Raw genomic sequence first — 27,092 nt, 5'->3', positions numbered from 1 at the left:
GAGGGGTGTGCCAACAGCAGGGAACGACTCTTCGCATTTATGCAGCCGATTTAATGTCTTTAATGACTTCCACTAATGATCGAAGCTGATTGACTCCGTGGAATCGAAGGCATTTACCAATTTTAGACATTTTTGGAAGGAGGCTACTTAAAATCTGTTGCGAAGGTGTCTTCAAAACTCACCCTCAATGTCGCATTGGATTTGAAAATTAAATAACTTCCAGTGAGAATCCCAATTGGATACATTTACCATCTTTTTGTATTGCATACTTTTCATTGAATTTAAAATAATTTCAATTATTGATTTTAAACGAAAACTAATAAAAATGTATGTTGGCATTGCATAAGCATAGGCTTAATATTTTATATTTTTGGAAGAGATAGTTTGATTGCATTTATAATCATCATTAGTGACAAATTAAAAAATTAAAATTTAAAATAAATAATTGCCATAGCTGAAAAAGAAGATTGGCTTCATATTTAGGACTTAAACTGATTTTAAACATTATTTAATATAGATATTGTCGAAAATATAAAAAATGTCATTTTATTGAACGTAGCTTACGTACGTGTTGAGTAATTTTCCTTCCAAATATTAAACTAATATTTAATCAAATCAATTTGAGAATGAAATAGTTATACCTGAATTCTAATTTGACTTTTAAGAATTGATTCCGTGTTCAACTATTTACGCACCAGTGTGCATTCTAAAGTTACGCTCTAAAACTTCGCTAGCGTTCTCTTTCACTCTAATGCATCCATTCCACGCACCGTTATGACGAATAAGTAGCAAACAAGAGGAATGCAAGTTTTTTCACATAACTTGTGCGCGTGTATCAATCAATAATCAAGTGTGAATTGTGTGCAATGCACGTTTGTTATCAATGGAATTGCGAATTGTGCTGATTTGTGTGTTCATCAGTGTGCTGGATCAGGTTGGTTTACTCTTGCTATATCCAGAGTGCATATATAGTTTCCTGATCTCTCTTTTTCCCGTAGTCCGATGGCCAAGACTTAAGATCAGTTGCAGCTGCGCCTTTGGATAGCGGAAGGCTGCAGCCGGCAGCCAAAGCATCTCTGATACCGAGTGTGTGCCGCAAGGCTCAAAATGGCAGCAGCAGTCTGAGTGTGGAGATTCAGTTGCCCTTCATGGACATGGAACTGCATCACGAGGGTCAGTTGCATGTGCTGCAGGACGAACAGTTGCTGCTGGTGCTCCATGGTCACGAGCTCTTCCAGTGGCACATTGCTGGTGAGGACAAGCGACTGGTCCGCCTGGGTCAACTGGAGGGTCGAGTGCGTCAACAATTGTCCGCAGTGGCCGCTGCTGTTGTGCTGTGGCATGAGGATCTCTTGTTCGCTGTGGCGCTGCCCGATACGCTGGAGTTCTATCAGTTGCCGCAGGAGCAGCTGTTGAACAGCACCCAATGGCATCTGCTGCCCATCCAAGAGTTCAGCCTGCCGGGCAAACTGCATCAGCTGCAGCTGCTCAAGACCAAGCTCGATCAAGTTGTGCTCCTCCTCACCGTCAACTCCACGCAGACGCAGTCGAAATGCATGTAAGTGAATTCTCTAGTACACTGCGAGAAAACATTCACTCATTTCAGGTATTTTTGTTCAGTAAAGTGAAAACTCCCTAAGCGAACACCTCCATTAATCAAATATTCCATTTCGATCACACTTTATTCCATTCGGTATAGTTTTCTGAGAAATGTTACCTCTATTAAGCGGACACTTTCCTTGAAATTACTAAATGATAAGTGTCCGTCTAAGAGAGGTTCTACTGTATTTATTTTTAAAACAAATTAATTTACTTGAAGCATTCTGAAAATTTGTTAATTATAGCATTCTTTGCAAACAATTTGTTTCTCAGCATTTGAGTCGGATTTTTTTTGCAGTATAATAATTTGTAAATGCTTCGATAATTTTTTAATGAAACTATTTTTAATGTCCCCGAAATTAATTTATATAAACTCTTTATCTATTTTATTCCGAATTTACTTGTCATAAATCCCTTTAATCTATCACTTTACTTACAGCACCTTTGAATGGCTGGACACCTACTTTAATCCCGTGTCCGAGCTCAATCTCCCCGCCCTAGAAGCCTTTCAGGTGGTTGGTCATCAACCGTATTATATCATCACTGGTCGCTCGCTGCGCACTCAGTCTGCAGTGAGTATCCAAACCCAGTTCTATCCATTTGTTGACTCTCTTTTCAACTCTCTCTCTCTCTCTTATCAGCTTGTGCTCACTGTTTATGAACTGGAGACACCTTCGCTGCGTTTGCGACGTCGTCAGAGCCTCACTGTCCATGCTCGTCATGTGAGAACAACACGCTTCCGAGGACGCAATCATCTGATTGCCTGTGGACGCAATGCGACTGCCTCGTGTCTTCTATTCCGCATGGTCGATGGCAACTTTGTGGTCTACCGCAAGCACATGCTGCAGCAGCTGCACTTCACTCACTTGGCGTCCTCACCACGTGGTCAACTTGTTGCTGCCACACGTGGCAATGGCGAGGTGTTGGTCTTCAACAGCCATCGCTTCGATTGCTACAGCGGCTTTGGTGCAGATCCCAATCCCAGTGGCGTCTATGTCCATCGTAATCCCCTGAACGAGACCTTCCTCATGCTGGCCTATCAACGGCAGTCGAACGTCACTTTGCTGCGCATGGTACAGCTCGGAGGTTCGAATGATACAGCAGGCAACAGTCTCGATGGTAGCGATGGTAAGGCTGCACTCACTTCATATAGTAAATAGTGTATAGATTCATTTCATATTCACCAATTTAAATCATTCAATATATTAAATAGTAGTTATTTTAAATTGGTATTGAAATCAAAAACTCTCAGCTGCTTGCACATACGGATTACATATGAGGAATTCTCTGGTAAAAAACATAAACTAAAACAATTTTAAAAATAAGTGAAGATTATTCTTAAAGCTTTGGATTACCACTATTTTTAGATTGATTTTAGGAACTTGTTCTGTTTTACGATAAAATATATAAATTCGTTAATTTTTTGGGTTTGCGTACGAATTTGTTCATTTTTGCAATTATCAGCACAGAAAACAAAACAGAACAAAAAATCCGCAACCATTCTTTGCTCTAGTTAAAGTACTAATCTAGAGCTATAAAAATAAGCATTTCTTATTTTTAAAATTGATTCAGAACATGTTTTTTTTGTCACTGTAAAGCTAGTCCCTCAGAGAATTACCCATATGAGGAATTCTCTGGCGAAAGTGTCGCCACTATCTAAAGTGATTAAACATTGAATGAAACATCTTTTTAATTTGAGTAATGTCGAATCTTTCATCTCTTTATTATCACTTTTAATTAGAACTAAGAATGATTTTGAATATTATTTTTCTATTTTAAAGTAATTGCATAAATGAACGAATTCACACCAAATAATGAATGAAAATATAAAGCTTATTGTAAAACAGGAAACGTTCCTAAAATCAATCTTTGCTCTACTAATCTGGAGCTATAAGAATAACCTTTATTTCATTTTAAAATTGTTTCAGTCTGTGTTCTTTTTTTCGCCAGAGAATTACACATATTTTGAATTTATCCAAACTTAAAACTTTAAATTGCAATTACTTCGCTTCAATTAGTAAATTATGGAGAGAGGTGTTCTAATTTTATAAAATTAGTTAAAACTATCCATTACCTTAGCTTGGAAAAATCATTAAAAACTTAACACAAATATGTAATTTTAATAAAAATTACATTTCACTAACCATAAGATTATTTAAAATATGCAAATAATAATGATTGAGTGATAAAAAGTTACATATAATAAAAATGTATCACAGCTCTTAGAAGCTTTATATACCCCAATTATCATAAGTATAATAAGTATACGATTTGACTTGATATTTATACATTGCTTGATTTATATAATCGATAGATTTGAGCAGCGTGCAAGTGCATCGACATGAGTTCGAGGAGTCAATCAATGCGCTGCGCAGTCTGCTGTTGCGTCGCAAACAGAAGATGGATGCACTGCATCGCCTCACGCTCTCGATGAAGAGCAAGCAGAAGGAGTTGCACTTGGGAAGTGGTTGCCACGTTGAACAGGTGCACCTTCAAGGTGAACATCTGCAGACTCCGATGCAGTTGAAGCACCGCTTGGAGCAACTGCGTCAGCATTATGCTGTCAACCGGCGTTCAGTGCGTTCCTTTGGCGTGGGCAACGACTCCAGTTCGATGGGGCAAGAGGTGCTCAAGGTGCGGCGTCTGCATGTGCGCAATCTCATCTACAACGGTGAACTGATGCCAAGTAAGTAGTTGACATTTATTTAGCTGCAACTTGATTGATTCTCGATTTCTCGCTTAGATTACTATGTGGACAACTCGAGTTCACCCATTCTGACCATCAAGGGAACCGTGTTGACCAACAAGCTACAAACACAGCAGCTGCTCACCCCGCAGAACTACAAGCGTCCGAGTCGCGCCATCGATCCGCTGCAACAACAAGTTGGCCAAGGCAATCTTGTGGTGCGGCAACTGCATGTGGCACGCATCAACAATGTGTCGTGGTTCGATTTCTATGATTCGCTCTTCCTGCAATCGCGTGACAATCTCATCGAGGGTCGCCTCATTGTCCAGTCACGGGCGAGAATCGTCAACTTGGAGACGCCACTGCTCAATGGTCTGGTTGTGGATCAGCTCTTCAATCTGCGGCAGCCACAGCTCATCTCCTCCAACATCTTCATGTCCGCCTTCTTTGTGCCCAAGCTGGAGGCCAAGCTCATAAATGGCCTCGACTTTGCCAACGATATCGTCTTTCGTGGCGACAACGCAACGTTAATTAAAAGTGAGTTGAACCTGAGTGGGATTTATTATCATATATATGTATGTTCTGTTGGTTGAAAATGTAGAAAGTATTTGAATTTGAAAGAATATTAGATTTGAATCTTCAAAAAAATTATGAAGTATTAAAATCTATTTCCAAAAAACCTTAAAAATTAGCTGAATAATATTATTGGATTTAAGCTAGAGAGAATTTCATTTGAGGGTTCTTTTTAATTTGCCAAGAATGAAGAAAAAACATTTAAAATGTCCAATACTCGTATTAAATTCACTTAAAATTTAGTTAATTTAGTTAATGTTAATCAATCAATCAGACACATCAAATTAGACTAAATATTTTGTTGCATTTAAGAAGACTGAGAATTTAACAGCTGAACTTTAATAAGATTTGCATTATTTAAAGAAAATTCTAGAGCATTTCATTGATTATATTGTTCTAAAGATTGGAATACTTTTAGTCAGATTCATTGTGTTGCACTTTGGCAATTCTGTGAAATGCACTGAAGCGCCTTTTTAAATTTAACAAAATTAGAATTACTTACAAATTGGAATAATTTTCGTAATATACTTTGTTATCAATGCATTTGATATATCTCAATCGATTTGCACTTCACCTAATCATAATATAAATCTCATTTAAGCGGCTGTTTTAAAAATTGATAACATTATTTAAACTAAATATCGGTCACACGATTTGACATTCATTCGGGACTTGAAATATACATATATGATATTTCTTAATCGGTTTGCACTTAACATAATCATAATATAAATCATAATATAAATCTCTGGATAACATTATTTAAGCTACACTCACTTGATATCTGTCCAATGATTTGCAGCTCCAGTGCACATCTATCAAATGAACGTCTCGGGCAGTCTGCTTGTGGCCAACGACACCAAGTGGAGACGCAACAGGACGCCAGAAACGGAGACGGAGACGGAGACGGAAGGAAGTGTGGAGAACAGACTGCAGCAGTATTACACGGGCAGCGTCATTCTGAATGGTTCACTGACCGTTCAAAATGTGGTAAGGGACACGAATGCAACACAACTGCTGTTGGGTGAACAATCATTAAGGCAGCAGGATCTGCACAAGGATTACTTGTTGCTGCAAGGAGAACAAGTAAGTGAGGAAAACAATTGCAGCTAAATAGTTGTTTACTTACCTGCCGATTTTAGCAACTCGCTGCCTTGATGTTTGGCAATGCCAAAGTGACGACTCCGCAGCTGAACAGCAACCACATCAATGGACATCCAGTGGCCGAGCATCTGCTCGATGCAGAGCAGCAATTGGTGAACGAAGCAAATGCGAAACCTTTGCACATCATCTTCATGGATGCACAGATCGAGGGCGATCTACGTTGCAGCAATTACACGACACGTCTCGCACAGATCGCCAAGGATGCAGTGCGTCAGGGTGAAACGGCGATAATCACTGGCCACAAACAATTCGAAGCCGAACTCACAGTTGAAACGCTGCACAGCAAAAAGTTGAATCATCATGGCATCGACATCGCTGATGAATTTGTGCTAAAGTCACAACCGATGCAGAACTTTAGCCATCTGAAGAGTTTCGAGCGCATTGTGGTGAAGCAGCAGGCAACAATCGGTGACGATTTAACTGTGCAGGAGCTGAACAGTTTGCCGATGGCGCAGTTGCTGCAACGTGGCTACAGTCTGCAGCGTTTGGAACTTGCCACCGCAACAACGCCGCAGTTGCAACACTTGCAGTTCCAGCGTCTCAACAATCTGGCCTTCGACGAGCTGCTCGGACTGTTGAGCGTGAACGAGGAGGAGCAACAGTTGCTGCTGCACAAGCAACTCATCATCGAGGGCAACGTGCGCTTCGAGCAGCCGCTGCAGTTGCACACAATCAACGGCATCCAATGGGATAGCTACGTGCAACGTCTGGTCAATTCGCAGACAAATACACTGATCGAGGGCCAGAAGATCTTTGGGGAGACGGTGCTGCTCACGGATGCGTTGCAGGTGCCGAGCATCAATGGCTTGGACCTCAGTGCGTTGCTGGACAACACGCTGTTGCGTTCAACGCCACAATCGATCAGCGGCAACTACAACATTGGTCGCATAACTGTCGGCAATCTCGATGTGCCCGCAGTGAACGAGGTGCCAGCGAGCAGCTTCATCGACACACGGCAAAAGCAAAAGCCGTTGCAACTGCGCGGCAATCTCAATGTGCAACAGTTGAGCATCAACGGCAGCCTCAGCTGTCAGATGGCCAACGATCCGCTGCCGCAGCTGGACACGCAGCTGGCTGCAATGCAGCAACGTCAGCAATGGGGCAACATCTGGGTGCTGGGCGATGCTTTGTGGCAGCAATCGGATGCAACAGTTGATGAGCAACCACAGCTCGACTATTTGCGGCAGCATGCGGTGCGACGTCGCGGTGGCGCCACACAAACCATCAGCGGTCAAGTGACATTAAAGCAGCCGCAATTTAACAAGCTGCAAACGCTGCAAAACTTTCCAACCTCACTCAACCTAACCCACATGGCAGCCGATGCATTGTTGCGTCAATCGAATGCCACACAAATCGTCAGCGCGCCACAACTGTTTGTGCAACATGTGCAAGCAGGAGTTGTCAGGACCCTGAAAGATTGCCACGTGCAGCTGCTCAACGAGTTCGATCCCACGCGACTGAATGCCTCGCTCTATCGCCGCTCCAGTGGTCAACCGATTGCTGCACAGCTGCGTTTCGTTCAGCCTCCCGATGTAAAGCGGCTTTCAGTGGAAGGTCGCCTCAATGGCGGCGACTTGGCTGCCATCTTCGAACAGTCAGCGATTGCGGTTTGGCCAGCGGTGCAGTTGCAACAGTTGCACGTGCAGCAGCATCTCCAGCTCGACGAGATCAACGGCATGCATCTGGAGTTCTTGCTGCAAAATCGCGTCCCACTTCGCAGCTCTCAACCCTTGGAGCTCTTTGGCACGCTCAGCTTCGAGCAGTTGGAGCTGGGCGCAAACATTCGAATGCGCAGCATCAACGACATCGCGCTCTCTCAGGTGGTCTACAAGCATGGCGAGCGATTGCAGGCGATCAGCGGTGCAAAGACCTTTGATGGTGGCATCGTGTTGCATGGACCGGCGCATGTGATGCAGCTGAATGGACGCGATCTGAGCGACAGCTATCAGCAGAGCATCTTCACGGATCGCGACTACAGCATCGATAGCCTGCGGCTGGATGGCGCCACCTTTGAGGCAGGTTTGCTGCCCCTTATCGAGCAGCAGGCGCGTCAAGCTGCGGCAGGAGGAGAGGAATTACTGCCACAGCAGTTGCAGCAACTGGAGCAGCAGCTAAAGAGCAGCCAGGCGCAGCATACGCAACGCTTGCGCTACTTGGACTACGAGCCGCAAGTTTATGCGGCCATTTGGAATGCCACCGAGAGTGCAACAGAAGACGACAGCGATGTGGAAGCTGCGATTGTGAGCAGCAGCAGCTGTCAGCAGCAGGAGCTGCGTGCCCGTCTCTCCAGAGCGCAGCAGCGTGTGCTTATAAGCCACGAGCAGCGTGTGTTGCATGCCACGGCGCAGCAAGGCGCGTTGCACGTCCAGGCGGACAACAATTGCCAGGCATCGAAGTTGAAGTTCAAGTTGAAGTCGAAGCTTCGCAGTCGCATTCACATCACATGCCGTGGAGAGCAGCATACACTTGGCATGCGGCAACATGTCCGACAGTTGCAACTGCTCGAGTTGCCACCACAATTCAGCGGCAACAATCTGTTGCTGCTGCTGGGCACCTTAGAAGAGGTTCGCGTCTTGCACATCAACATGGCCAACTGCAGTCTGAGTGATTGGCAATCGTTGCCACATGGTGCAGCTCAGCTCATGCAGGTGTTGCAACTACCTGACGCTGGTGGCACCTTCCTGTTGACCGCTCCTGCTCCTGCTCCTGCTCTTGAGTTGCCTGCCTTGGCTGTGCATCGTCTGGTGACGGCGAGTCAACGCTTTGAGCCCTTGCAACTCATCGAGGGCGACTTCGATCTGGCGGAGTTGCAACAGTCGCAACTCTTTCTCAGTTGTCGCCGCTGTCGTCGCATCGACGTTCACGAGTTCGACGCCGAGTTGCAACACTTTCGGCCGCTGCAACAGCTTCGTCTTGAGGCACGCGTGCAACAATTGTTGCCTTTTGCTGTGGGCCAAGAGCAACATTTGCTTGTGCTCACGTTAGGCGGCTCCTCCAACTTTTATCTGCTCAGCTATACGCATTTGGGGGCGTGGCAGCCACGCACCTACGGACAAATGGGCGACGTCCTTTGGTCCTGGCCACTCATCCAACCAGGCGAGCAACTACGTCGAACAACTGCGGTCCTCTTGCTTTGTGGCGAGCTGCACTGCAACGAAGTGAGCGCCTTGCTCGATTAGTTGGGGTATTCCCTGATCCTTGTTCCCAACCATAAATTTGTATGTATTTATGGAAAACCCTTATGAAAATTCGTTAAGACTTTTTTAAGTTGGGGTATAGCTTTTGGGAATATTCCGATCTGTTATTAAATTATTAGTTATTAGTTACTGTACAAATATTAAGTACCTTACTCGATTAGTTGGGGTATTCCCTGATCCTTGTTTCATTTGTTATTGTAGTTCGGGTATTTCGATCTCTTACTGCATATTGTATATGTAATTATATTTGTATATATGGAAAACTCTTATGAAAATTCGTTAAGACTTTTTTAAGTTGGAGGGTATTCCGATATGTTATTAAATTATTAGCTACTACATACTGTACAAATATAATATTACTTGTATATAATTGTTTCCCGCTGTCATTAAATTAGTGGAATACCCTAAATATATTTTGTTTAAATTTCAAAGCCACATTAAATGAGTTGATCCTTTGCAAAATCTGTTATTCCCTGGTCCCTGTTCCTGTCCACAAATATAATTTGTTGTTGTTGTCGTTCAGGTATTACGATCTCTTACTGTATATACCACATATAAATATATTTGCATGTATGAAAAACCTTTATGAAATTTCGATTAGACTTTCCTAAGTTGGGGTATTGTTTTCAAGTGTATTTCGATATTATATTAAATTAATACTGCACAAATAGTTTTGTACCTTTTTTCCCACTCGTCAAATTACTGGGATACCCTTAATAAATTTCGTTAATTCTTCAAAGTCTCATTAAATTATATAATATAATATTGTTAGATCCGTGTGCTACATTATTTTTGGGGTATACTGTATAAATATTGTGTACATTATTTAAGCTGTCAACATTAAAATAAAAGTAAAGTTTTTCTCTGTGTATGCTATAAATTTCTAACTATATCATTATTATTATTTTTGGGGGATATTTTGATCTCTAATAATATATATTTATATATTTAGAGATATATAATATATCGCATTCTCTTCGCTATAGGGAATACTTTTAACAGGAATACCATTAACTAATGTCCCTAATTGTTATTAGACTATAATGTACATTAAAAATATAAAGTAATTTATTCCTCGTAGTAAAATTTATTGCTAATTAGCCAGCAATAAAACGTGGAAAATTTCATTAAGTTTTTGCGCTAATGTAAATGAGAAAAGCGAAAGCTATTTTCGAGAATTGAATGAATGATTATGGATCTTCATATACTAATTTATATACTATATGACGTAGTTATAAATTTTGACAAGTTTGCTGCTTACAGTAAAAGTTCACAAAGAGAACTGTCTGAAATTCAAATCTAACTGAAAGTGAAGTTTGATAAGAAGAAAAACCTTATTTCATGATTGTTCTTTTTAAGACCGAAAAAATCTGAAATTAGGATTTGCAATCTACTTTTTAATCAAGAACAAAATATTCTTGAATCAAGATTGTATTCTTAGAATAAAATGGTTTTTAATCTTTAAATGCAAATTTAGCATAAACATTTTGATTTAATTGATTTAATGATTGTCCTTTTTAAGATCGAAAAAATCTGAAATTAAAAAATCTAGAATAAAGCATTTTTGAAACAAGATTTTCATCTTCAAATAAAATATTATCAATATTAAAACACAAATATGTAGCACAAAAATGGATTTAAGATTGTTTCAACACAAAAACCTTATTTCATGATTTTGTTTTTAAGATCGTAAAAATCTTTAATCAAGACTTTTTCAAACTAGTAATACAAAATTTAAAGTTATATTTATTGCACTGGATTTTTTAGATTAATATATTATTTATCGAGATACAAATTTCATTTCTTAAGTACATATTCTTTTTTTTTTTACAGTAAACGCTTAAAAAAAATTGCGATAATTTGCAACATTTTGAAAATAGAAAAAAGTGTTACTTATTCGCGAGTGTTTACTGTAGCACTAATGTACAATATTGTTGTTTATTGAAATGCACATTTCATAACGAGTTCAACTCGCTCTTAAAAATCGATTATTCTACTTAGAAATAAAACAAAAAAAAGGGAAAAAAAATGCATTAGCAACAGGCATTGCCATTGGAATACCCCTAACAGAGATTATCACATTTTCCAATCCAACATTGGATATTCCCCACACACACACACACACACACAGAACAGAACAGAATCACAGAAAACTCTTGCGACTGCACTTGATCACATAACCGGTGAAGACGAGCAATCCTAGAATGCCCCACCACGAGCTGTTCTGTGTGGAGCCATCGCCGATCTTCGACTGAATCCAATCCACATGACTGGCCACGTCCACAAATGTCCAAGACGAGTCCGTGGACAGCGTGGAGCTAAACAGGCCCAACAGTCGATTGTCTTTGCCGACGAGTGGAGCACCTGCATCCAGTTGATACGAGAGATACTTCTTCGTCTCATAGCTGGGCTTACAGTACTGCTTGATGTTGCAGTCGACGGCCACGTTGAGCATTTCGTGCAGCTCCCGATGATCATGATCATCGTGATCGTGATCGTGATGCTCATCGCCCGTAGTCAGTCCCCAGCTGCTCAGCAGCAATTGGCTGCCAAGAGGAGCTGTTGATGCCAATGCGATGGGCTGAATATCGGACTGATCGGCTGGCACATCCTGATCGAGCATGAGTATGGCCAGTGAGAGAGACTTGGGTGGATGATACACATGGGTCACACCATAAACCTGACTCTGTGCGGTGGGCGCAAAGCGTTGTCTGCTGCCCAGCTGAACGAGCAGCTCGGCGGGATGATAGAAGCTCTTGCTGGCATTGCTAGAGAAAGAAAAAGATTGTTAAAGATTGTACCTTCGTTAAATGTGTACTACCACTTCACTCACTTGTAGAGACAGTTGCCCATGGTCAGCACCACCGAGGATGCCACCAAGGCACCCGAACAGATGTGCCCCTTGCCATAGTAGTCCACCTCGAGGGACCTCAAACGTATCGATGCCTGGAACGGAGCGCGACTCTGACGCCGATTGCCATTCGGTGATTCGATGCCGCGCTGCTTTCTTGTGCCATCGCGATGTGTGTAGCCTGCAAAAAAAAAAAACAGAAGATTGCAATCTCTGGATTATCAAATGCCATTTGAATTACGTTTGCCATCACCTGGCAACAATGCATTTTTTGCCTATGCCATACGCATACGTGTGGCGTATGGTGTGATCCACAAAGTAACCTTATCATTATCAACAACATTTCATTCAGTTCGCCCTCAGCTGATCGTGGCCCGTGCCCGTGTGTGCCATTATCGTCAAACAGAAGAAGTCAACAACAAGTCCGGCGCAAAGCAGTTGCCAGTTGCCAGTTGCCAACGTCGCGCGATTGCCCAATTATGGCCAACATTATTATTCATTGATCGCCAGATCGCCAGATATCGATAGTTTCATTTCGTTTCGTCAGCAGACGACCCGGCTGGCCGGAAAGTGTTATGAATTTTATTTAGCATTTGGCAAAAACAATAAAGACCTTGACTTCTCTGCTAATCAGCTAAGTTCTCACAATCTCGCAACTCTCACTAACAGTAGAGCTTGGCTAGCGGAATCCTGTCAAGGATTTGCAGCTACTTGTTAACTAGTCCAAGTAGTTAACGAAAATAAAATCTTCTCTACATGTTGCCATCAATCATTTCTTAAGTCGTTAGGCTCAAGTGCTCACACATAAATAGATTGCTTATGGCAATAATTTACTATGTATTCTATACTTAGTTCTCCAAAGGAAAGTCATCATAATAAATAAATTCCTAAATTTGCAATCTTTAAAAATATAAAAAAATTGTTTTATTTTATTGCATCATGTTACTGTATAATAATATTTATATATTATATTTCGTATCTGTTATTAGATCTATAAACTGCACTTTAATGCAATTTTAATTGCGAACATTTTTTTCTGCTTATCTTAGCATTCTTACTTTACTCTATTTTTTATTTAATAAATATTTGTTTCTCCCCGTCAAATAATCTACTGACTGTTCTCAATGAAACTAATGTAGTGGATATGATTTATCCATTTATCCATTTATTTTTTTATCTAACATTCCCTTATTTCAATTTCTCATATTTTCAACATTTTTAATCATAAATTGCATTTTTCAAAATTGTTTTTAATAATTTAATAATATATATAAACGAAAAAAAAAACAGTAGTCTCTTATTTTTATTTTTTTAGATTTACCAAAATTTCATAACAAAGAAAATTTGTTTAAAAAATATTTCTACGTAAAAAAACATTGATCCATCAAATCGTTGTCAAAAAAATCACATCTACTACATATTTTCTCCAATGATCAATAATAAAAATATATTCACAGCAATGCAATCCGCAACCTTTCTAAATTTCGATAATATTATTCAAAATGAAAAATCCATCAAACTGTACAACAAACAAATTGTAACAACAAATCTATTCTTATTTATTCTAACAATGAAATGTAGCCACTTTACTATAAACTTTATAGTATTATAAATATGCCTTCAACTTACTTGTGCGCATTTCTGTGCAGAGAAATGCAAAGATTAATATCTTCATGACTTTTTTGAGATGTTCGTTGGGTTGCATTTTGTTGTCCGTTGACTGGATACTAAATCTCCGTATTTGAATTGAGTTGTCTTCGAGTTAAGTTGAGTTATTCACAATGGCAGAATGGATGTGCACCTTTTTCGAGCTGCAAACACGGAATGATTCGCTTTTAGCTTTTCGCTTTTCTAAATCGAACGAACGAACGAAAGCAGCGCAAAAATTTGCAGCGCTTTTCCCAGATAATTCAATTTTGTTTTGGTTTCGGGCGGTGTTATTGTTATTTATGTTGTTGTTATTGTTTATGCTCTTGTTATTGTTGTTGTTGCTGTTGTTGTTGCTGTTGTTGTTGCTGTTGTTGTTTAGCGACAACATTCGACCGACGCCACTAACACACACATTCACACACACAATTATAATCGCAATTGATAAGAAAGCTGATTATTTATTTATTTTTTTTCGCTTCGTTTTGTTGTTTGTGATTTGTATTTTGTTTATTTTCGTATTCAAATTGTGCTCGAAGTGCATTTCAAATTCAATACGAATTTTTGTGTTCACTTGACAGTAAACTAAAAACTAAACAAATTCCTGGAAAGAGTTCTCTAACAATTGTGTGGAGATCATATACCAAGCGAAAGCCAGACATAATCATGAAATCGTTTTGTTTATATTTGATTACAGAGTATTCGGAGTTCGACTTCTTCTTCATCGCTGTTATTAATTAGATGTACAAATTTATTAGCACAATTGTTAACTAATTTTAGAAAGCGCGTACATAAATATCAAACACAAAATACTAAGTGACAATTAACAGAACTGTTAAAAGTTTAACACTTTCTTAGCATGAAATATTACAAGAAGGTTATAGAACCGGCTATATTTTACCATATTTTATTTACTCAAAAATAAATGTATCAATATTATGAATTTTATGCAACATTTTAGAACTAAAATATATATAATTGTCTTAAGAACAATGTTTCAAGTATTTAAATATATACAAATATAAATAGATTATGATTTTTATTAAAAATACATAAATATATCAAAAAAATAATTTAATATGTTCATTATCATTATTAAATATTTATATATTGCCAAGTTGTGTAAATCATTTTAAAGCAGATAGTTCAATCAGTAAAGATTTTCAGTTCATCTGCTCGTACATTGCATTTACTGCTTAGGTTTATGTAAAATATTCCAGATTCGAAAATAAATCATTTCCCCTGTTACGTTTTATAGTGGGATCACATGCAGGGCGCATGTCTAAAGCAATTGACAGGCCAGACGATCGCATGGCTCAACTGCAATTGATGGGGCTATTGATAAGGATTAAGATGGTCCAATACACTATCGTCTAGAAGTCCAAGTACTTTGGCGTTTAAGTAGCAGCGGCTCAGGCTTATCACAGGAAAGACCCAAAAGACATGCGTTGTGTTATCACTTCAAGGTATTTCTTGTGAATGGGCGGCGTGATATTTATAACTATTTATAGCACATCATAATTCGCATTAATGCCAAATAATAATTGCGTCTTGAACTATTGTAGTTTCACTAACACACTTTGGACATTTGAATTTTGCAAATGCCAGTCGATTGTCGATCGATTGTTTTATCAACTGGTTGAACATTTTAATTATAGTAGTAAAAATGTGAACTTGTCAATCAGCTTCTGAGTCACTAGTCAATCAAATTTCTTTTTCATTTGTAATAGAGACACAATTGCTTAATCAACTAGTTTGAAAGAGCATTATAAATTACTAATCAACTAGTCAATCAGTTCAATCATTTTTAGCATAGTTGCTTAATCAACTAGTTTGTAAGCTGTCTGATGCATAGAAAAATGTTGAACATGTTGATTCAAATAGTAAAAAAGCTAAGTCACTAAGCTTGTCAATCAACTGGTCAATAAAATAATTAATTTTTCGCATAGTTATTTAATTAAATAGTTTAAGCGAGTCTTGCTTTCTGTTTAATACACACACAAAAATCGTCAATAGTTTTATTCAAGCAGTAAATTTATACCTAGAAAGCTTTTTAATCAGCTATTCAATCACTGTCAATCAAATAATGCTTCAGTCATTCTAACCATTTGTTAGTTATATTAAGTTTTATTTCATTAGTAAAAACAGACTTTCGCTTTGCTGTTTCTTCAGCAATGAAATCATTCGCTTAGTCAAACACCAACTAGGCACAGTTGATTATTTATTCGTCACGTTTCAAATACAGTTGATAATTATTTGAGCGCTCAAAAGAATACTACACTTTTTTTTTGTAAAAATGCTTAGCAAATAGACCAAGACGCTTAACACACTTTGCATGTTGGTAATTGACAATTTAATAGCCGCAGATTTTGCTGCAACTGGTTCACTCTTCGCTTGCGGAATTTCATTAAAGCTATCAAAGCACTGACGTTCCACTGCCAGAGGAGCCTTTGACATAACAGCGTCCAGCCAGCTGCGATAGAAGCTGATTTCGGTGTAAACCGCAGGCAGTCGAGAGTCGTCACACTTGATGCCCCACGAAACAATGCCCGCAATGTGTGCGTGGCACACAAGAGGTCCGCCAGTGTCCGTGAGGCATGTGGCATCCGTCGACTGTTGTTGCTCGAAGCAATTGCGATCCGCATTCAACTGTCCCACAAGTTGCAGCTGTTGCATGCACTGCTCCTTGTCCATCAGCAACACCTTCATCTTGAGCAGCAAGTCCATTTTATAGATCGGCTTCGGTCGGGGATCCCAGCCAATGATCTGGCAACTACTGTTCGCTGGAAACGTGGCAGTGGCAGTTGCCAGTGGCAACGGTTGCACGCCACAAACGAAACCCTTGAGCAACAGCAAAGCAATATCCTGACTGTAGCTGCTCAGATTGAACTTGCGCTGCGGCATCACGATGTCGTCGAGCTCAAAGATCTGTGTGTTATCCGACTCCATGAAGCGATTGTCGGTGCCCAGCACAACGATAATGTCCAACTTGTTGACAAAGCTGCCATCATAATGACTTTGGCTGTGAATTTGAAGGCAGTTAAACCAAACAAATTAGAGTCGGGTGTGAGATTCACGCTTTGAATAAAAGCAAAACAGTACGGTATTAATTTTAAAATATACCGCAGAAATACTAAAAATATACCAACGTACAAAATACTATATTTGGTATATTGATATAGTCATACATTTAAATTATACTAATATACCAAATACTATTTTTTCGTATATTGATAGTTATACAAATTAATATACAGCAGAAATACTAAAAATATACCAATATAGCAAACAATATATTTGGTATAGTACTACATTTAAAATATACCATAGAGTGCAAAATATACCAGAATGTCAGTCTGCAGCTCTGCGAACATAACAAGTGCTGTTGAAGAAATTATATCTCTATCTCTTACGGTCTCTGAGATATGAACCCCATATAGACGGACAGACAGAGACATGGACATGGCTATATAGTCTCGATTGTTGACGCTAATCAAGAATATATATATACTTTATAAGATCAAAGATGTCTCCTTCCGCTTGTTTCATACATTTACTGGAGGCACAAAGTAATAATATCGTACCCTATAAAAATCGATGACAACTGACCGATTGAAGCAACTTACTCAACAAAACAATGCGCCGCCGAGAGCACAGCATGAGGGGCAATTAGAAAGCCGCTGCAAATGTGGCCGGTGCCAAAGCGATAGGCATCCTTGCGACGACGACGCACCGACACCTGCTGTTTGACCAACTCCTTTTCCAAATCGAGAGTCCCAACTGACTTCGTTGCTTTGTCCTCGATGCCTTCGATTGTTTTCTGCAGCCAGAGCAGCAATAGAAAGCTGTACAATTTCATGACTGTATCGAACTACAAAACACAACTGTGACACCAAAAACATTTGATTGACTAGCCGCAGGCTACTTTTATTATTACAGATTTAGAGCTATTTTTAAAGCTACAAATTAAGGCTGAGCACAGTGGGCACCAATAGCAGGAGAGCGACGGAAATGGAAATGGTCGCAGCGCCATCGCCATTGTTTCCATCGCCGCTGCCATCTCCACTACTTTCGCCATCATCTCCGCTGCCATCTCCACTCTGGTCTCCACTACTTTCACCATCATCGCCGCTGCCATCTCCACTAGTTTCTCCATCCCCGCTTCCATCGCCTTCGATACTGGCGATTTTCTCCACAATCCAGTCGTAGTAGTAAGCTATCTCAGTGTACACTCCCGGAAATCGAGGCAACGCACAGCCAATGCCCCAGGACACAACGCCAGCCAGCTGACTCTGGCAGACCAGAGGACCACCTGAGTCACCTGAGCAGGCATCGCGTTCGCCTTCCTCGTACCCAGCGCAGATCATGCCCGGCAACAGCAGATGACCGAGATCGGTGTCATTGACGCACACCTCCTCGCTGATGATGGGCACATCGAGGGTCATGAGGTAATCGGAGCCGTAGCCCTCCTCGGTGGTGCCCCAACCCGTCACCTGGCACACTTGACCCGCCGGCGTGGCGAGTGAAGCCATCTCAATGGGACGAATGGTCGGATGATTGGTGGGCACCGAGTCGTTCAATATCAGCACCGCAATGTCCTCGTCGTAGGTGCTCAGTACGAATTTGTCGAGGCGCAGAAACAAATGCTCGATGTTAAAGGTCAACGTTTGTGTCTGATTGAAGCGATCCAAATTGCCCATCACCACAATGAAATCATCCTTGGAGAGGAATGTGCCATCATATATGACCTGGCTGTGAATAGGGAATAAATTAGTTATCACGCGAAGTAAAAACTTTAATGCAAATGAAAAGTGATGAGTATGAATGTGGTACTCTATCAATATACCAAAGGCTGTATTGATATAGTACTATATTTATAATATACCATAGTTCAATTTGGATAGCAGGTATCTCACACTCTACGTTATATTTTAAATGTATTACTATACCAATATACCAAGTATATTATTTAGTGTATTGATATAGTACTACATTCAAAATATACCATAGAAAGTGAGATACCCGCTGGCCATTTTTAATAAAATGAAGACCACATTGTTTTGCTTCTATTGAAAAAGGGTAGCGGGTATCTCACAGTCGAGCACACTCAACTGTAGCTTTCTTACTTGTTTACATTAGCATTTTTCTTAGCAATATTTCGTCGCATTTTATGGAATGTGAGTCAAGCACAAATTCCATACTCACAATCCAACGTATACTTAACGTCTCTTTACAGCGAAAAGTGCATAACTTCATTAAAATTATTTCAATTGAATTGCGTTGTTATTTTTTTGCAAGCAAAAAGTTTTTCGCTTTTTTTCAAAAAAATGCTACGTAAACATTTTTTCGTGGGGTTCGTAATCAAAATGTTACGTATACTTAATGTCTCTCTTTGCGGTCAGTTTTATGAGAGCATTATTTTATTATTATAACACGACATACGAAGTTGTTATCACAGAACAGTTAAATGGACAAAACTTCCATAGAAATTAAACAACAAAAACACACATAGACATTTTTTAAGTGAGATTCCATACTGAAAATTGCGCGTATACTTAATTTTGTACTTTTAGCAGCGAAAGTGCATAATTTGATGGAATAACAACAAATATTTATTAAAGTGTAATTTCATTGACGAACAGCAAGTTGTATTCTTCAAATTTTCATTTTATAATCCGATTTGCAATGACATTTTTGAGCGCGATTAATGCACGTGCGTATACTTAATATATGTTAACTGTGCAATGAGAAGTGCATACGTTTATGGCATTCTTATTGTTATAATTACACAACACACACTAGTTGTTATCACTGACACAAGTAGCTGAATTCACATAAAAAAAAAATCCTTTAAAATTGCTTTGGATGGATTAGCAAGAAGTTAATCAAATTTGGAATGAAAAATTGAATGCGTGTAAATGAAACTCTTTCCGGTTAATCCTTGCTACTTACTCGACAAAACAATGCGCAGCAGACACTACCACATTGGGTCTGACCAATGTGCCACCGCAGATGTGTCCGGTGCCAAAGAAGTAGCCATCGTTGAGGCGACGTCGTAGACTGACTTGATGTCTCGTCGCCTCCATGCTGGCCAAGGTGCCATTGATGATGCGTCCTGGATCTGTGTTAAATCTGCCTCGTATCTGATTGCCAGCTAAAGGAAATAGTGAGAAAAATTCACTCAAAATGGAATGAAATCAAATGTTTGAATTGGAGGCTAACGTACCGCTCGATGAGACGACAAAAAGTCCGAGCAGCAGCAATGAGATCGTCGAGATCGTTAGTTGGTGAGCCATTTGCAAAAAAAAAAAAGAAAATTGGGTTGAAAGTATTTACTCGACGAGCTGAGAACGTCAACTAACAACTACGGATGGCAGTCAGGGACAAGACAAGTGGTGTTTTGGCCATCATCGATATGCAATCGTAGTGTAGCCGCAATTAAATCTGGCAATACACGTATACATGACATAATCTTATCACGACATCCCGCCCACTTTGTAAATTCATTTCTTACTCTTCAGTTTTATTTAGCGGCCAGTCGATGTTGTAGAAATCTATTTCAAATTCAATCAGAGTTGGGTGTGTGTGTGTGTGTGTGTTCTGTGTGTTGATATACAGGGTGTGCTCGAGTGTGCCATTCATTGTCTTTCATAAATTGCTCCCAAATGATAAGTCACTGTTTTTTCCCCTGTCGAACATACATATGTACACATGTCTAATCTATGGGTTAAACACAGAAACCTTTGCAGATTTACTGCCCCATAAACTGATACGAACACTTTAAAAGAATTGAAAACGTGTGCGGAAATTTTCAGGATATGCTTAAGACAGCAAAAAAAATAAATAAAAATAAATTACTGCCAGTTTTTATCTTAAAGCATAGATTGAGAAATTGAAAAAGAATTTTAATATTTCGAATATGCATATGATATTGCTAGAAATATCCCATAATTTTCTGTTTCTATTATTATTTGAAATTTGTAGGGTAGCAAACTCTATACTTTACCATGTTTACAGGGTATCGCCTGTTTATCAGCGCGCAGACAAGATAGAAATACAATTACTCGTAGTAGTTGCGTTTAACTTTTCTTCGAATTGCCTTGTATAACAAATAAATGTATATAATGAATAAAATATCAATATTATTGCAGAGAATTCAATTTCGCCAACTTCAAGTGATTAGATAAATGCAACGAAAGCTTACACGTGATGCGGCAGCACTTGAGATCCCAATTAACAGAAATGGTATAGCAAAAAAACACACAAAGAAATTGGTACTTAAAAAAACATATGTATGTATATATTTACTAACAAATTAGATCATCAATCAGTACAGTTCAAATGCAATGCAAAGCCTTCCCCAAATCAATAGGCCAATAGGATGCTAAAAAGTGTCAGCCAAATGCCGGCAACAAGACCTCCGCTGCCATTCTTAAAGACCGTATAGTTGAGGGTGTTATTCGTACTGATGATCCACGCATTGTACGCCGAGACATTCGTATAGACACCCGGATAATTGGCCAAGGCGCACTCATAGCCATATGAGACAATGCCAGCCAAGGCGTTGTTGCACATCAACGGACCACCGGAGTCACCTTGGCAGGCATCGATGCCACCAGTCATGTAGCCAGCGCAGAGCTGAGTCCGAGGCACATTCCCGTAGCCGATGGCACACTGCAGATAGCTAACGATGGGCACATAGCCCACACGCAAAGCGTTGCTGCTCACGCTGCTGCCCTGTAAAATAAAAGATGCAGTTTAATTGGAAATTCAATGCATTTGGAAGCTACACTGAGAAAAAAGACCAGTTACTTAAATCAAAAACATTCATCTGTTCTTAAAATAAGACCACTTTAAGAGCAAATTCTTAAATCTAAGAACATGAAACTTAAATATACCAAATTCTCAAAATAAGATCAAAAATATTAGATTTAGATTACAAAATTCTGTAATCCATGGAAATTCCTATAAAGTTTTTATGTAGCTTTGAGTATATTCGTTCGTAGCTCAGTTCGTCTAAGAGAGGAGGTCATCCTGGGCTAAGATTTTATAAAGTGATTAACATACAACTGAATAACTGAATGCCTTAATTAAATAGTAAAAAAGTTATAGTAAAAATAAATAGTAACAAAACAAAAAACAATAATAATAATAATAATAATAATGTAATAGTTTTTTGATCTTATAATAAGATTTTTGGTTTTAAAACTTTACGAAGAACTTGGGTTTTATATGTAGTACAAAAAATAATGAATAAATAGTAAAAACAAAAACAATAACATAGAAAGTAATATTTTTTTGATCTTATAATAAGATTTTTTACGATTTTTTCTTCTTATTGTGTGTTATATCAAATGTTCTTGAAATCAAGAAGTGTTTTCTTTAAACACCAAAATTCTTAGTACTTAGACAAACATCTTGATTTTAGAATTATTTTGTTTTTCGATGTAGTAAAACTCACACTGCTGGTGACGCCCCAACCGGTCACTGAGCAATTGACTCCCGCGGACAGATCGACGGTGTTCAAGGGTAGCGCTTTAACCGATACCGATGTCCAGGGTATATAGCCATTGATGAACATGAGCGCAATGTCGTTGACCAGCGTAGTGGGATTGTAGCTGGGATGCGGTATCAACTCCTGCACATAATATTGCAGCGTGTTGTTTGTGGTGCTCGTCAGATAAGATGTGCCCATGACAAGCACATAATCGCCAGCCGTATAATATTTGTTCTTATTCGAGCTGTAATTGCAAGTGGATGATTATTATTGTTATTTTATTTAAATAATGAATACAATTCCTTATTGCAATGAGGTGAGCGAGAGCAACATATTATTATTATTATTTTAATGGAGTAAGGAATACAATTGCAGAGTAACTAAGGTATTCAGGTCATACAATAACATAGTCCAATACATACTTGTAGGTGCAGTGCGCAGCTGTCACCACCAAACGCTGAGAGATCACGACTCCGCCGCATATGTGTCCGGAGCCAAAGGACACGCGATCGCGATCGGTCATGCGCACCGATACCTGATAGGGAGCCGAGTCTATCGAGATCGGTGTGCCGCCCACAACCTTGGGCGAAATTTCTAGTGCTGCCGATGGAACTGCAATGACAGTATTTGGATGTAAATATATGTATATTATAATATATATTTATAATCTAGTACAATCGGATCTTACGATAAATACATATGATAGCATGGCAATTTTGTGTCCCAGCCAATCCCTCTTTCACTTTAAATCAAATGCTTTGATTAATTAAAGAGTTCAAGAATATACATATATATATATTTCATTTTAATCATATTTGGCAACCAATTTTGCCTATCCAATGAAGTTTTTATATGATACCAAACCAAATGTAAAATTATATTAATGATGGAAACTTTAGTTTTCATTTTTATAGTAATGAAATATATGTAATATATTTATTAATTTACAAATAACTATTTTTAAATGATATCAAAATTAAAGAAAATTCATTTCATTAAAGTATCTTTAGTTTTAATTCAAAAAATTTGTTTTTATTGAAAAATATCATAAAAAGTCAAATATGTATATTTTTTATATGAATATAAATTGAATAATTATAAAGAAATTTAAATATTTTCATAATTTTCTCTTAGAAACCAAGAAGACTTAAATAGACTAAAATTTAAAAATTCATTTTTGTCGTTATCTATATTTTTGATAACCTTGATAATTAAAAAAGTCTTTTGGGATAGCGAAATACATGCGATTTTCTCCTTTCCTATTTAAACAAAAATAAACATGAAATATAAGAATTTTTTAAGTAAAAAAACATACCAAAATCTTTAGCCAGCCAACATTACTCGGCAGTAACATATTTCATAGCTGATAAAGAATAGACAATGCCGGGTTGCCTTCTCCTAATGTTATATAACATTTATGTATATAGTATGTGTATCTATGTATGTTTATATCTATGTACCTATGTAGGTAGAAACATACGGTGTCCGTGACGTTCTAAGCAGTTGACTCATCGAATTTACTCTATCAGATAGGAGCAAGCACGTTATCGCAGCAATAGCAATTCATACTAACAATATTTTCAAAATTGCCCGCCTATAAGCTTTGAAATCTAATCACAAATTTGAACAGTTCAAGAATTGACAATATCAGTTGACACTTAACAGAAATTAATGAGTGATGCGGTTGCCCGCAAGCCCATTTTTCAAGGGGAAATAAAACTTCTCACGGCAATAGTGTTTTCTCGTTTCTATTTCTATACGATGAGATTTGGTAAATACCACAATAACATTTCAACGGTCAAGGATGACCAAGAAAAAACAAAATTGAGGTTATCATGCTAGAAACACACATTTATAAAGATAACTTTATCAGAAGTTGGAAAAAATATGGTCGTAAAAAATTACACAAAGTTTATGATAAAACAAGTCGAACTATTAAAGGCATTTTTACCAGCCAAGGCTAGCAAAAACTGTTTAGAACCTTCTCTTATATTTCAATTTCGAGTGAAAAGCAATACTCACTTGAATCGACTTAAAGTTCATTTCTTATTTTATCTACTATCGTATATGTATCAATATATATGAAATTATAGATAATATTAGCTTATGTGTAGGCAATTAATAATGACAAAGCTGTGACTCACCCAAATTTGCAAATACTAATTGTAGAACCAGTGTTAATCCAAAAAGGACACTAAATATAATAGTACAAGCACGCATTTTAGCAAACACACAAGAATAAAAAATGTAAAAAAAAGCGTGTCCCGAAAAACAAGCGAGTCCGATAAGTTTTTGTTTAGCGCGGCATATGCAAACCACTTGCAATCGATTAACAAGTATCAACTGACAATCGCGCAAGACTATCGATCGAACGAAGCTTCGGCAAGTGAACGACTAAAATGTAATGAACGAACGTGGCGTGGACAATGCGGCGATGAGAGCCTGAGCCCAAAATGGTGACGCTATTAATACCTATTTGGGTTTATCTTATCGCTAAATTGTGCGCAAATTGAATGTTGCCAAAGTAATTTACACAGGCGCAGTCATAAACAAAAATGAAATCAGTAGAAAACAAAAAAATAACGCAAGGCGCACATATTGATAGAAGAGATTTACTCCCACATTTCACGCATTGTATACTATGTATTCTATATAACATATATGTATATTGGTAATCGCTTATGTTTGCATTCATTTTGAAAGGATTATCATTAGGAGTGTACGTGCATTTATTTACATATATGGTCGTTCATCTTATCTGCCGGGATTCACATACCCATATACTATATACGCACTCGATTAGTCAATCTAAAAATCATTTTTGCAATAAACTGTATTGATAATGCTCGATATTGTTTTATCTTTCATTTATGATTGCTTTACTGTGTCCAATAAAAAGTAAAAATTTTACACAAGCTCATCGCGAAGTGCATATATTACTATCGCTAGTCAAGCAAAAGCCTTAACAAAAGAATATAAATATATATGAGTAAATATATAAAAAAGAAAATTGCTTATATCTTAATAATATCACATGGTTTTAAGACTATCTTATACTATTTTTAGTATTTTGCACCTATTTTATTAAAACTAGTATGTACAATATGTGTAGCTCACAAGAAAACTGATCAAAGCATAGAAAGAGATGGAGACACAAACACGAAAATGTATGTTTCTATCTTTGTCGGTAATTCTGTGATTGTGGGCTAGTTGTTATTGCTATTGTGACTAAACACTTTTGCGGACTGCTTGACAGTGCTGTTAATCATGGCCATAATATCGGAAATGTCATCATCTTCCCCTGTCTCTGTCTTCACTTCCACCTCTTGAAGTTCTGCTTTTGGTGGTAGACTATTTGAATTCAGCTTTGGTTTCACATCTTCATCAAGGTCGTCATCATCGAACTTAAGTATTAAGTTTAAATCAGATTCCTGGCTTTCAGTGTCTTTATACTGCATCTTTGGCTTTTCGCGACGCTGCTTTGCCTTAAGCTCCACGTGCTTTGTTTTGGATTCTAATGCCTTGCGCTTTCTGTGAGTAAAACAATCAGTCAATAAGGCGTACTCTTCATAAAAAAATCATAAATCCAACCTGGAGCGTTTAGAAGTTTCTTTGAACTTATCCACTTGTGGTGAAACGTTAGCCATCGGCTTGACCTCTTCAGCTGGTGCTTCTTCTTTGACAATCATTTCTACGCCAATGCCGTTAAGTGCACGATCGACCTCCGCATAGTTGGATACTTCATTCATTATTCCCTTATGCTTCACTTGGTGAGCTGTCTCATCGAAATGTTCGGTGGCCACCGTAGCTATTCCAAAATCAAAAGATTAATATGCTTCTAATGTTGAAAATGATTGCCTACTAACTTCGACGAAGTTTAGCACCTTCCAAGCGATACTGCTTTATTTCTATATCCTTTTTCTTAATCACGTCCACCAACTCGTCAACGGTGTCGCTCAAATATGACGCCGCATGCAGTGTGTCCTTCAGCAAGGCCTGATAGAACTGCAATGGAAAGGGAATGTTTTTTAGAGCAAAGCCGACATTCAGAAGTGATCAATGTAACAAAAAGTATAATGCCGAGAATCTCTAACCATTATTTAAGATCATTAGCATTGTATAGCTTTCTATTTTTAATATAAGATGTTACCGTCTCCACGTTGATGACGGACAGATGCCACTGCCAGTTGAGCACAGTGCGTGCCTCACCCACATGGTACTTAAGAGCAAGCACAGTGCGTTCCTCTGTCTCCTTTTGAGCATCCCCGATCTCGCTGTTACTCTCACTCCCGCTGCTGTCATCATGCACATTGGCAACGCTCAACTTGGCCTCCACAGGCTGCGCACCAGCAATGGCAGAGCGAATGACAGTCTCCGACATGTAGACGCGCTTATTTGTTTTCTAAACAAATGAAATTATATTAATACACTATAGATGATGAAGAAGAAGAGACGTACACGAACGCGCGGCACAAACTTGATGGCAGACAACTGTTCTGTGTAAGTGATGCCAGTCTTGGTGTCCAAGCAAAATATCTCTGCGGCAGCTCCCTCGCTGACTTTAACGCTGGCAACTATATGCACATCACTACTCTGAATTATTATCACAGTCATTTTGATTATAATAATAATTAAACAACAAACAAATTAATAATCAAATATAATTGCACACAAATCAGCTGTCACGCTGAATGATAGGACAAATTCGATAGATTTCGATAGAGACATCCAAAGCGATGGCACTATCGGGGCATCGATATTTTTTGCATTGCCATTCACACCGATAGCATCGATAACACATCGCTGATTAACGAAGAGGCGCCAAAACTTAAATTCTTGTAATTTAAAATGCCAGTTTGTTTGCTTTTTGTTTGTAAT

The 27,092-nt window shown here is 38.6% G+C and overlaps 6 protein-coding genes across 7 annotated transcripts; 1 reads left to right on the top strand and 5 right to left on the bottom strand.

Annotated features, from left to right (window-relative positions):
- Nucleotides 1-786: 786 nt before the first annotated feature.
- Nucleotides 787-9,884, top strand: LOC133848153 (uncharacterized). 2 transcript variants are annotated; one of them, XM_062283595.1, is made up of 10 exons: nucleotides 787-934; nucleotides 999-1,558; nucleotides 2,039-2,171; nucleotides 2,241-2,727; nucleotides 3,914-4,285; nucleotides 4,343-4,822; nucleotides 5,661-5,944; nucleotides 6,001-9,188; nucleotides 9,368-9,395; nucleotides 9,696-9,884. In XM_062283595.1, the coding sequence occupies exons 1-9, from the start codon at nucleotides 884-886 to the stop codon at nucleotides 9,378-9,380; spliced, it is 5,568 nt and encodes a 1,855-aa protein (XP_062139579.1). In that variant the 5' UTR covers nucleotides 787-883; the 3' UTR covers nucleotides 9,381-9,395; nucleotides 9,696-9,884. The 2 variants fall into 2 exon arrangements, with proteins under 2 accessions (XP_062139579.1, XP_062139580.1); XM_062283596.1 differs by lacking the exons at nucleotides 9,368-9,395; nucleotides 9,696-9,884 and having other exon boundaries at nucleotides 6,001-9,234.
- Nucleotides 9,885-11,059: 1,175 nt separating this feature from the next.
- LOC133848157 (serine protease 30) lies at nucleotides 11,060-14,213 on the bottom strand. The gene is made up of 3 exons (XM_062283600.1): nucleotides 13,700-14,213; nucleotides 12,053-12,251; nucleotides 11,060-11,987 (listed from the first exon to the last, which is right to left on the bottom strand). The coding sequence occupies exons 1-3, from the start codon at nucleotides 13,773-13,775 to the stop codon at nucleotides 11,363-11,365; spliced, it is 900 nt and encodes a 299-aa protein (XP_062139584.1). The 5' UTR covers nucleotides 13,776-14,213; the 3' UTR covers nucleotides 11,060-11,362.
- Nucleotides 14,214-15,924: 1,711 nt separating this feature from the next.
- LOC133849457 (transmembrane protease serine 9-like) lies at nucleotides 15,925-17,622 on the bottom strand. Its single transcript, XM_062285557.1, has 2 exons — nucleotides 17,344-17,622; nucleotides 15,925-16,739 (listed from the first exon to the last, which is right to left on the bottom strand). The coding sequence occupies exons 1-2, from the start codon at nucleotides 17,574-17,576 to the stop codon at nucleotides 15,953-15,955; spliced, it is 1,020 nt and encodes a 339-aa protein (XP_062141541.1). The 5' UTR covers nucleotides 17,577-17,622; the 3' UTR covers nucleotides 15,925-15,952.
- On the bottom strand, nucleotides 17,619-20,098 carry LOC133849456 (trypsin eta-like). The gene is made up of 3 exons (XM_062285556.1): nucleotides 19,944-20,098; nucleotides 19,670-19,871; nucleotides 17,619-18,469 (listed from the first exon to the last, which is right to left on the bottom strand). Exons 1-3 carry the CDS (start codon nucleotides 20,011-20,013, stop codon nucleotides 17,677-17,679), a joined length of 1,065 nt encoding a protein of 354 aa, XP_062141540.1. The 5' UTR covers nucleotides 20,014-20,098; the 3' UTR covers nucleotides 17,619-17,676.
- An 895-nt stretch (nucleotides 20,099-20,993) lies between these two features.
- Nucleotides 20,994-24,631, bottom strand: LOC133849458 (trypsin delta). Its single transcript, XM_062285558.1, has 4 exons — nucleotides 24,359-24,631; nucleotides 22,637-22,826; nucleotides 22,179-22,458; nucleotides 20,994-21,454 (listed from the first exon to the last, which is right to left on the bottom strand). Exons 1-4 carry the CDS (start codon nucleotides 24,432-24,434, stop codon nucleotides 21,083-21,085), a joined length of 918 nt encoding a protein of 305 aa, XP_062141542.1. The 5' UTR covers nucleotides 24,435-24,631; the 3' UTR covers nucleotides 20,994-21,082.
- A 644-nt stretch (nucleotides 24,632-25,275) lies between these two features.
- LOC133849454 (uncharacterized) lies at nucleotides 25,276-26,921 on the bottom strand. Its single transcript, XM_062285555.1, has 5 exons — nucleotides 26,673-26,921; nucleotides 26,365-26,616; nucleotides 26,081-26,219; nucleotides 25,806-26,022; nucleotides 25,276-25,745 (listed from the first exon to the last, which is right to left on the bottom strand). Exons 1-5 carry the CDS (start codon nucleotides 26,826-26,828, stop codon nucleotides 25,421-25,423), a joined length of 1,089 nt encoding a protein of 362 aa, XP_062141539.1. The 5' UTR covers nucleotides 26,829-26,921; the 3' UTR covers nucleotides 25,276-25,420.
- Nucleotides 26,922-27,092: the final 171 nt, after the last annotated feature.

This window comes from Drosophila sulfurigaster, chromosome X (genome assembly GCF_023558435.1).
Source record: "Drosophila sulfurigaster albostrigata strain 15112-1811.04 chromosome X, ASM2355843v2, whole genome shotgun sequence".
NCBI lineage: Eukaryota > Metazoa > Arthropoda > Insecta > Diptera > Drosophilidae > Drosophila > Drosophila sulfurigaster.
This window is presented reverse-complemented; position numbering and strand designations above follow the sequence as displayed.

Coding starts and splice junctions, on each gene's coding strand:
- LOC133848153 (XM_062283595.1), top strand. CDS start 884: ATGGAATTGCGAATTGTGCTGATTTGTGTGTTCATCAGTGTGCTGGAT. Junction 1,559..2,038: donor CAGACGCAGTCGAAATGCAT/GTAAGTGAATTC, acceptor CTTTACTTACAG/CACCTTTGAATGGCTGGACA. Junction 2,728..3,913: donor CAGTCTCGATGGTAGCGATG/GTAAGGCTGCAC, acceptor TATAATCGATAG/ATTTGAGCAGCGTGCAAGTG.
- LOC133848157 (XM_062283600.1), bottom strand. CDS start 13,775: ATGCAACCCAACGAACATCTCAAAAAAGTCATGAAGATATTAATCTTT. Junction 12,252..13,699: donor CTGCACAGAAATGCGCACAA/GTAAGTTGAAGG, acceptor TTTTTTTTGCAG/GCTACACACATCGCGATGGC. Junction 11,988..12,052: donor ATGGGCAACTGTCTCTACAA/GTGAGTGAAGTG, acceptor TTCTTTCTCTAG/CAATGCCAGCAAGAGCTTCT.
- LOC133849457 (XM_062285557.1), bottom strand. CDS start 17,576: ATGAAATTGTACAGCTTTCTATTGCTGCTCTGGCTGCAGAAAACAATC. Junction 16,740..17,343: donor GCGGCGCATTGTTTTGTTGA/GTAAGTTGCTTC, acceptor TCAAATTCACAG/CCAAAGTCATTATGATGGCA.
- LOC133849456 (XM_062285556.1), bottom strand. CDS start 20,013: ATGGCTCACCAACTAACGATCTCGACGATCTCATTGCTGCTGCTCGGA. Junction 19,872..19,943: donor TTTTGTCGTCTCATCGAGCG/GTACGTTAGCCT, acceptor TATTTCCTTTAG/CTGGCAATCAGATACGAGGC. Junction 18,470..19,669: donor GCTGCGCATTGTTTTGTCGA/GTAAGTAGCAAG, acceptor CCCTATTCACAG/CCAGGTCATATATGATGGCA.
- LOC133849458 (XM_062285558.1), bottom strand. CDS start 24,434: ATGCGTGCTTGTACTATTATATTTAGTGTCCTTTTTGGATTAACACTG. Junction 22,827..24,358: donor ATTAGTATTTGCAAATTTGG/GTGAGTCACAGC, acceptor CTGTCATTGCAG/TTCCATCGGCAGCACTAGAA. Junction 21,455..22,178: donor GTTGGGGCGTCACCAGCAGT/GTGAGTTTTACT, acceptor TTTATTTTACAG/GGCAGCAGCGTGAGCAGCAA.
- LOC133849454 (XM_062285555.1), bottom strand. CDS start 26,828: ATGACTGTGATAATAATTCAGAGTAGTGATGTGCATATAGTTGCCAGC. Junction 26,617..26,672: donor AGTTTGTGCCGCGCGTTCGT/GTACGTCTCTTC, acceptor TCATTTGTTTAG/AAAACAAATAAGCGCGTCTA. Junction 26,220..26,364: donor CCGTCATCAACGTGGAGACG/GTAACATCTTAT, acceptor TTTCCATTGCAG/TTCTATCAGGCCTTGCTGAA.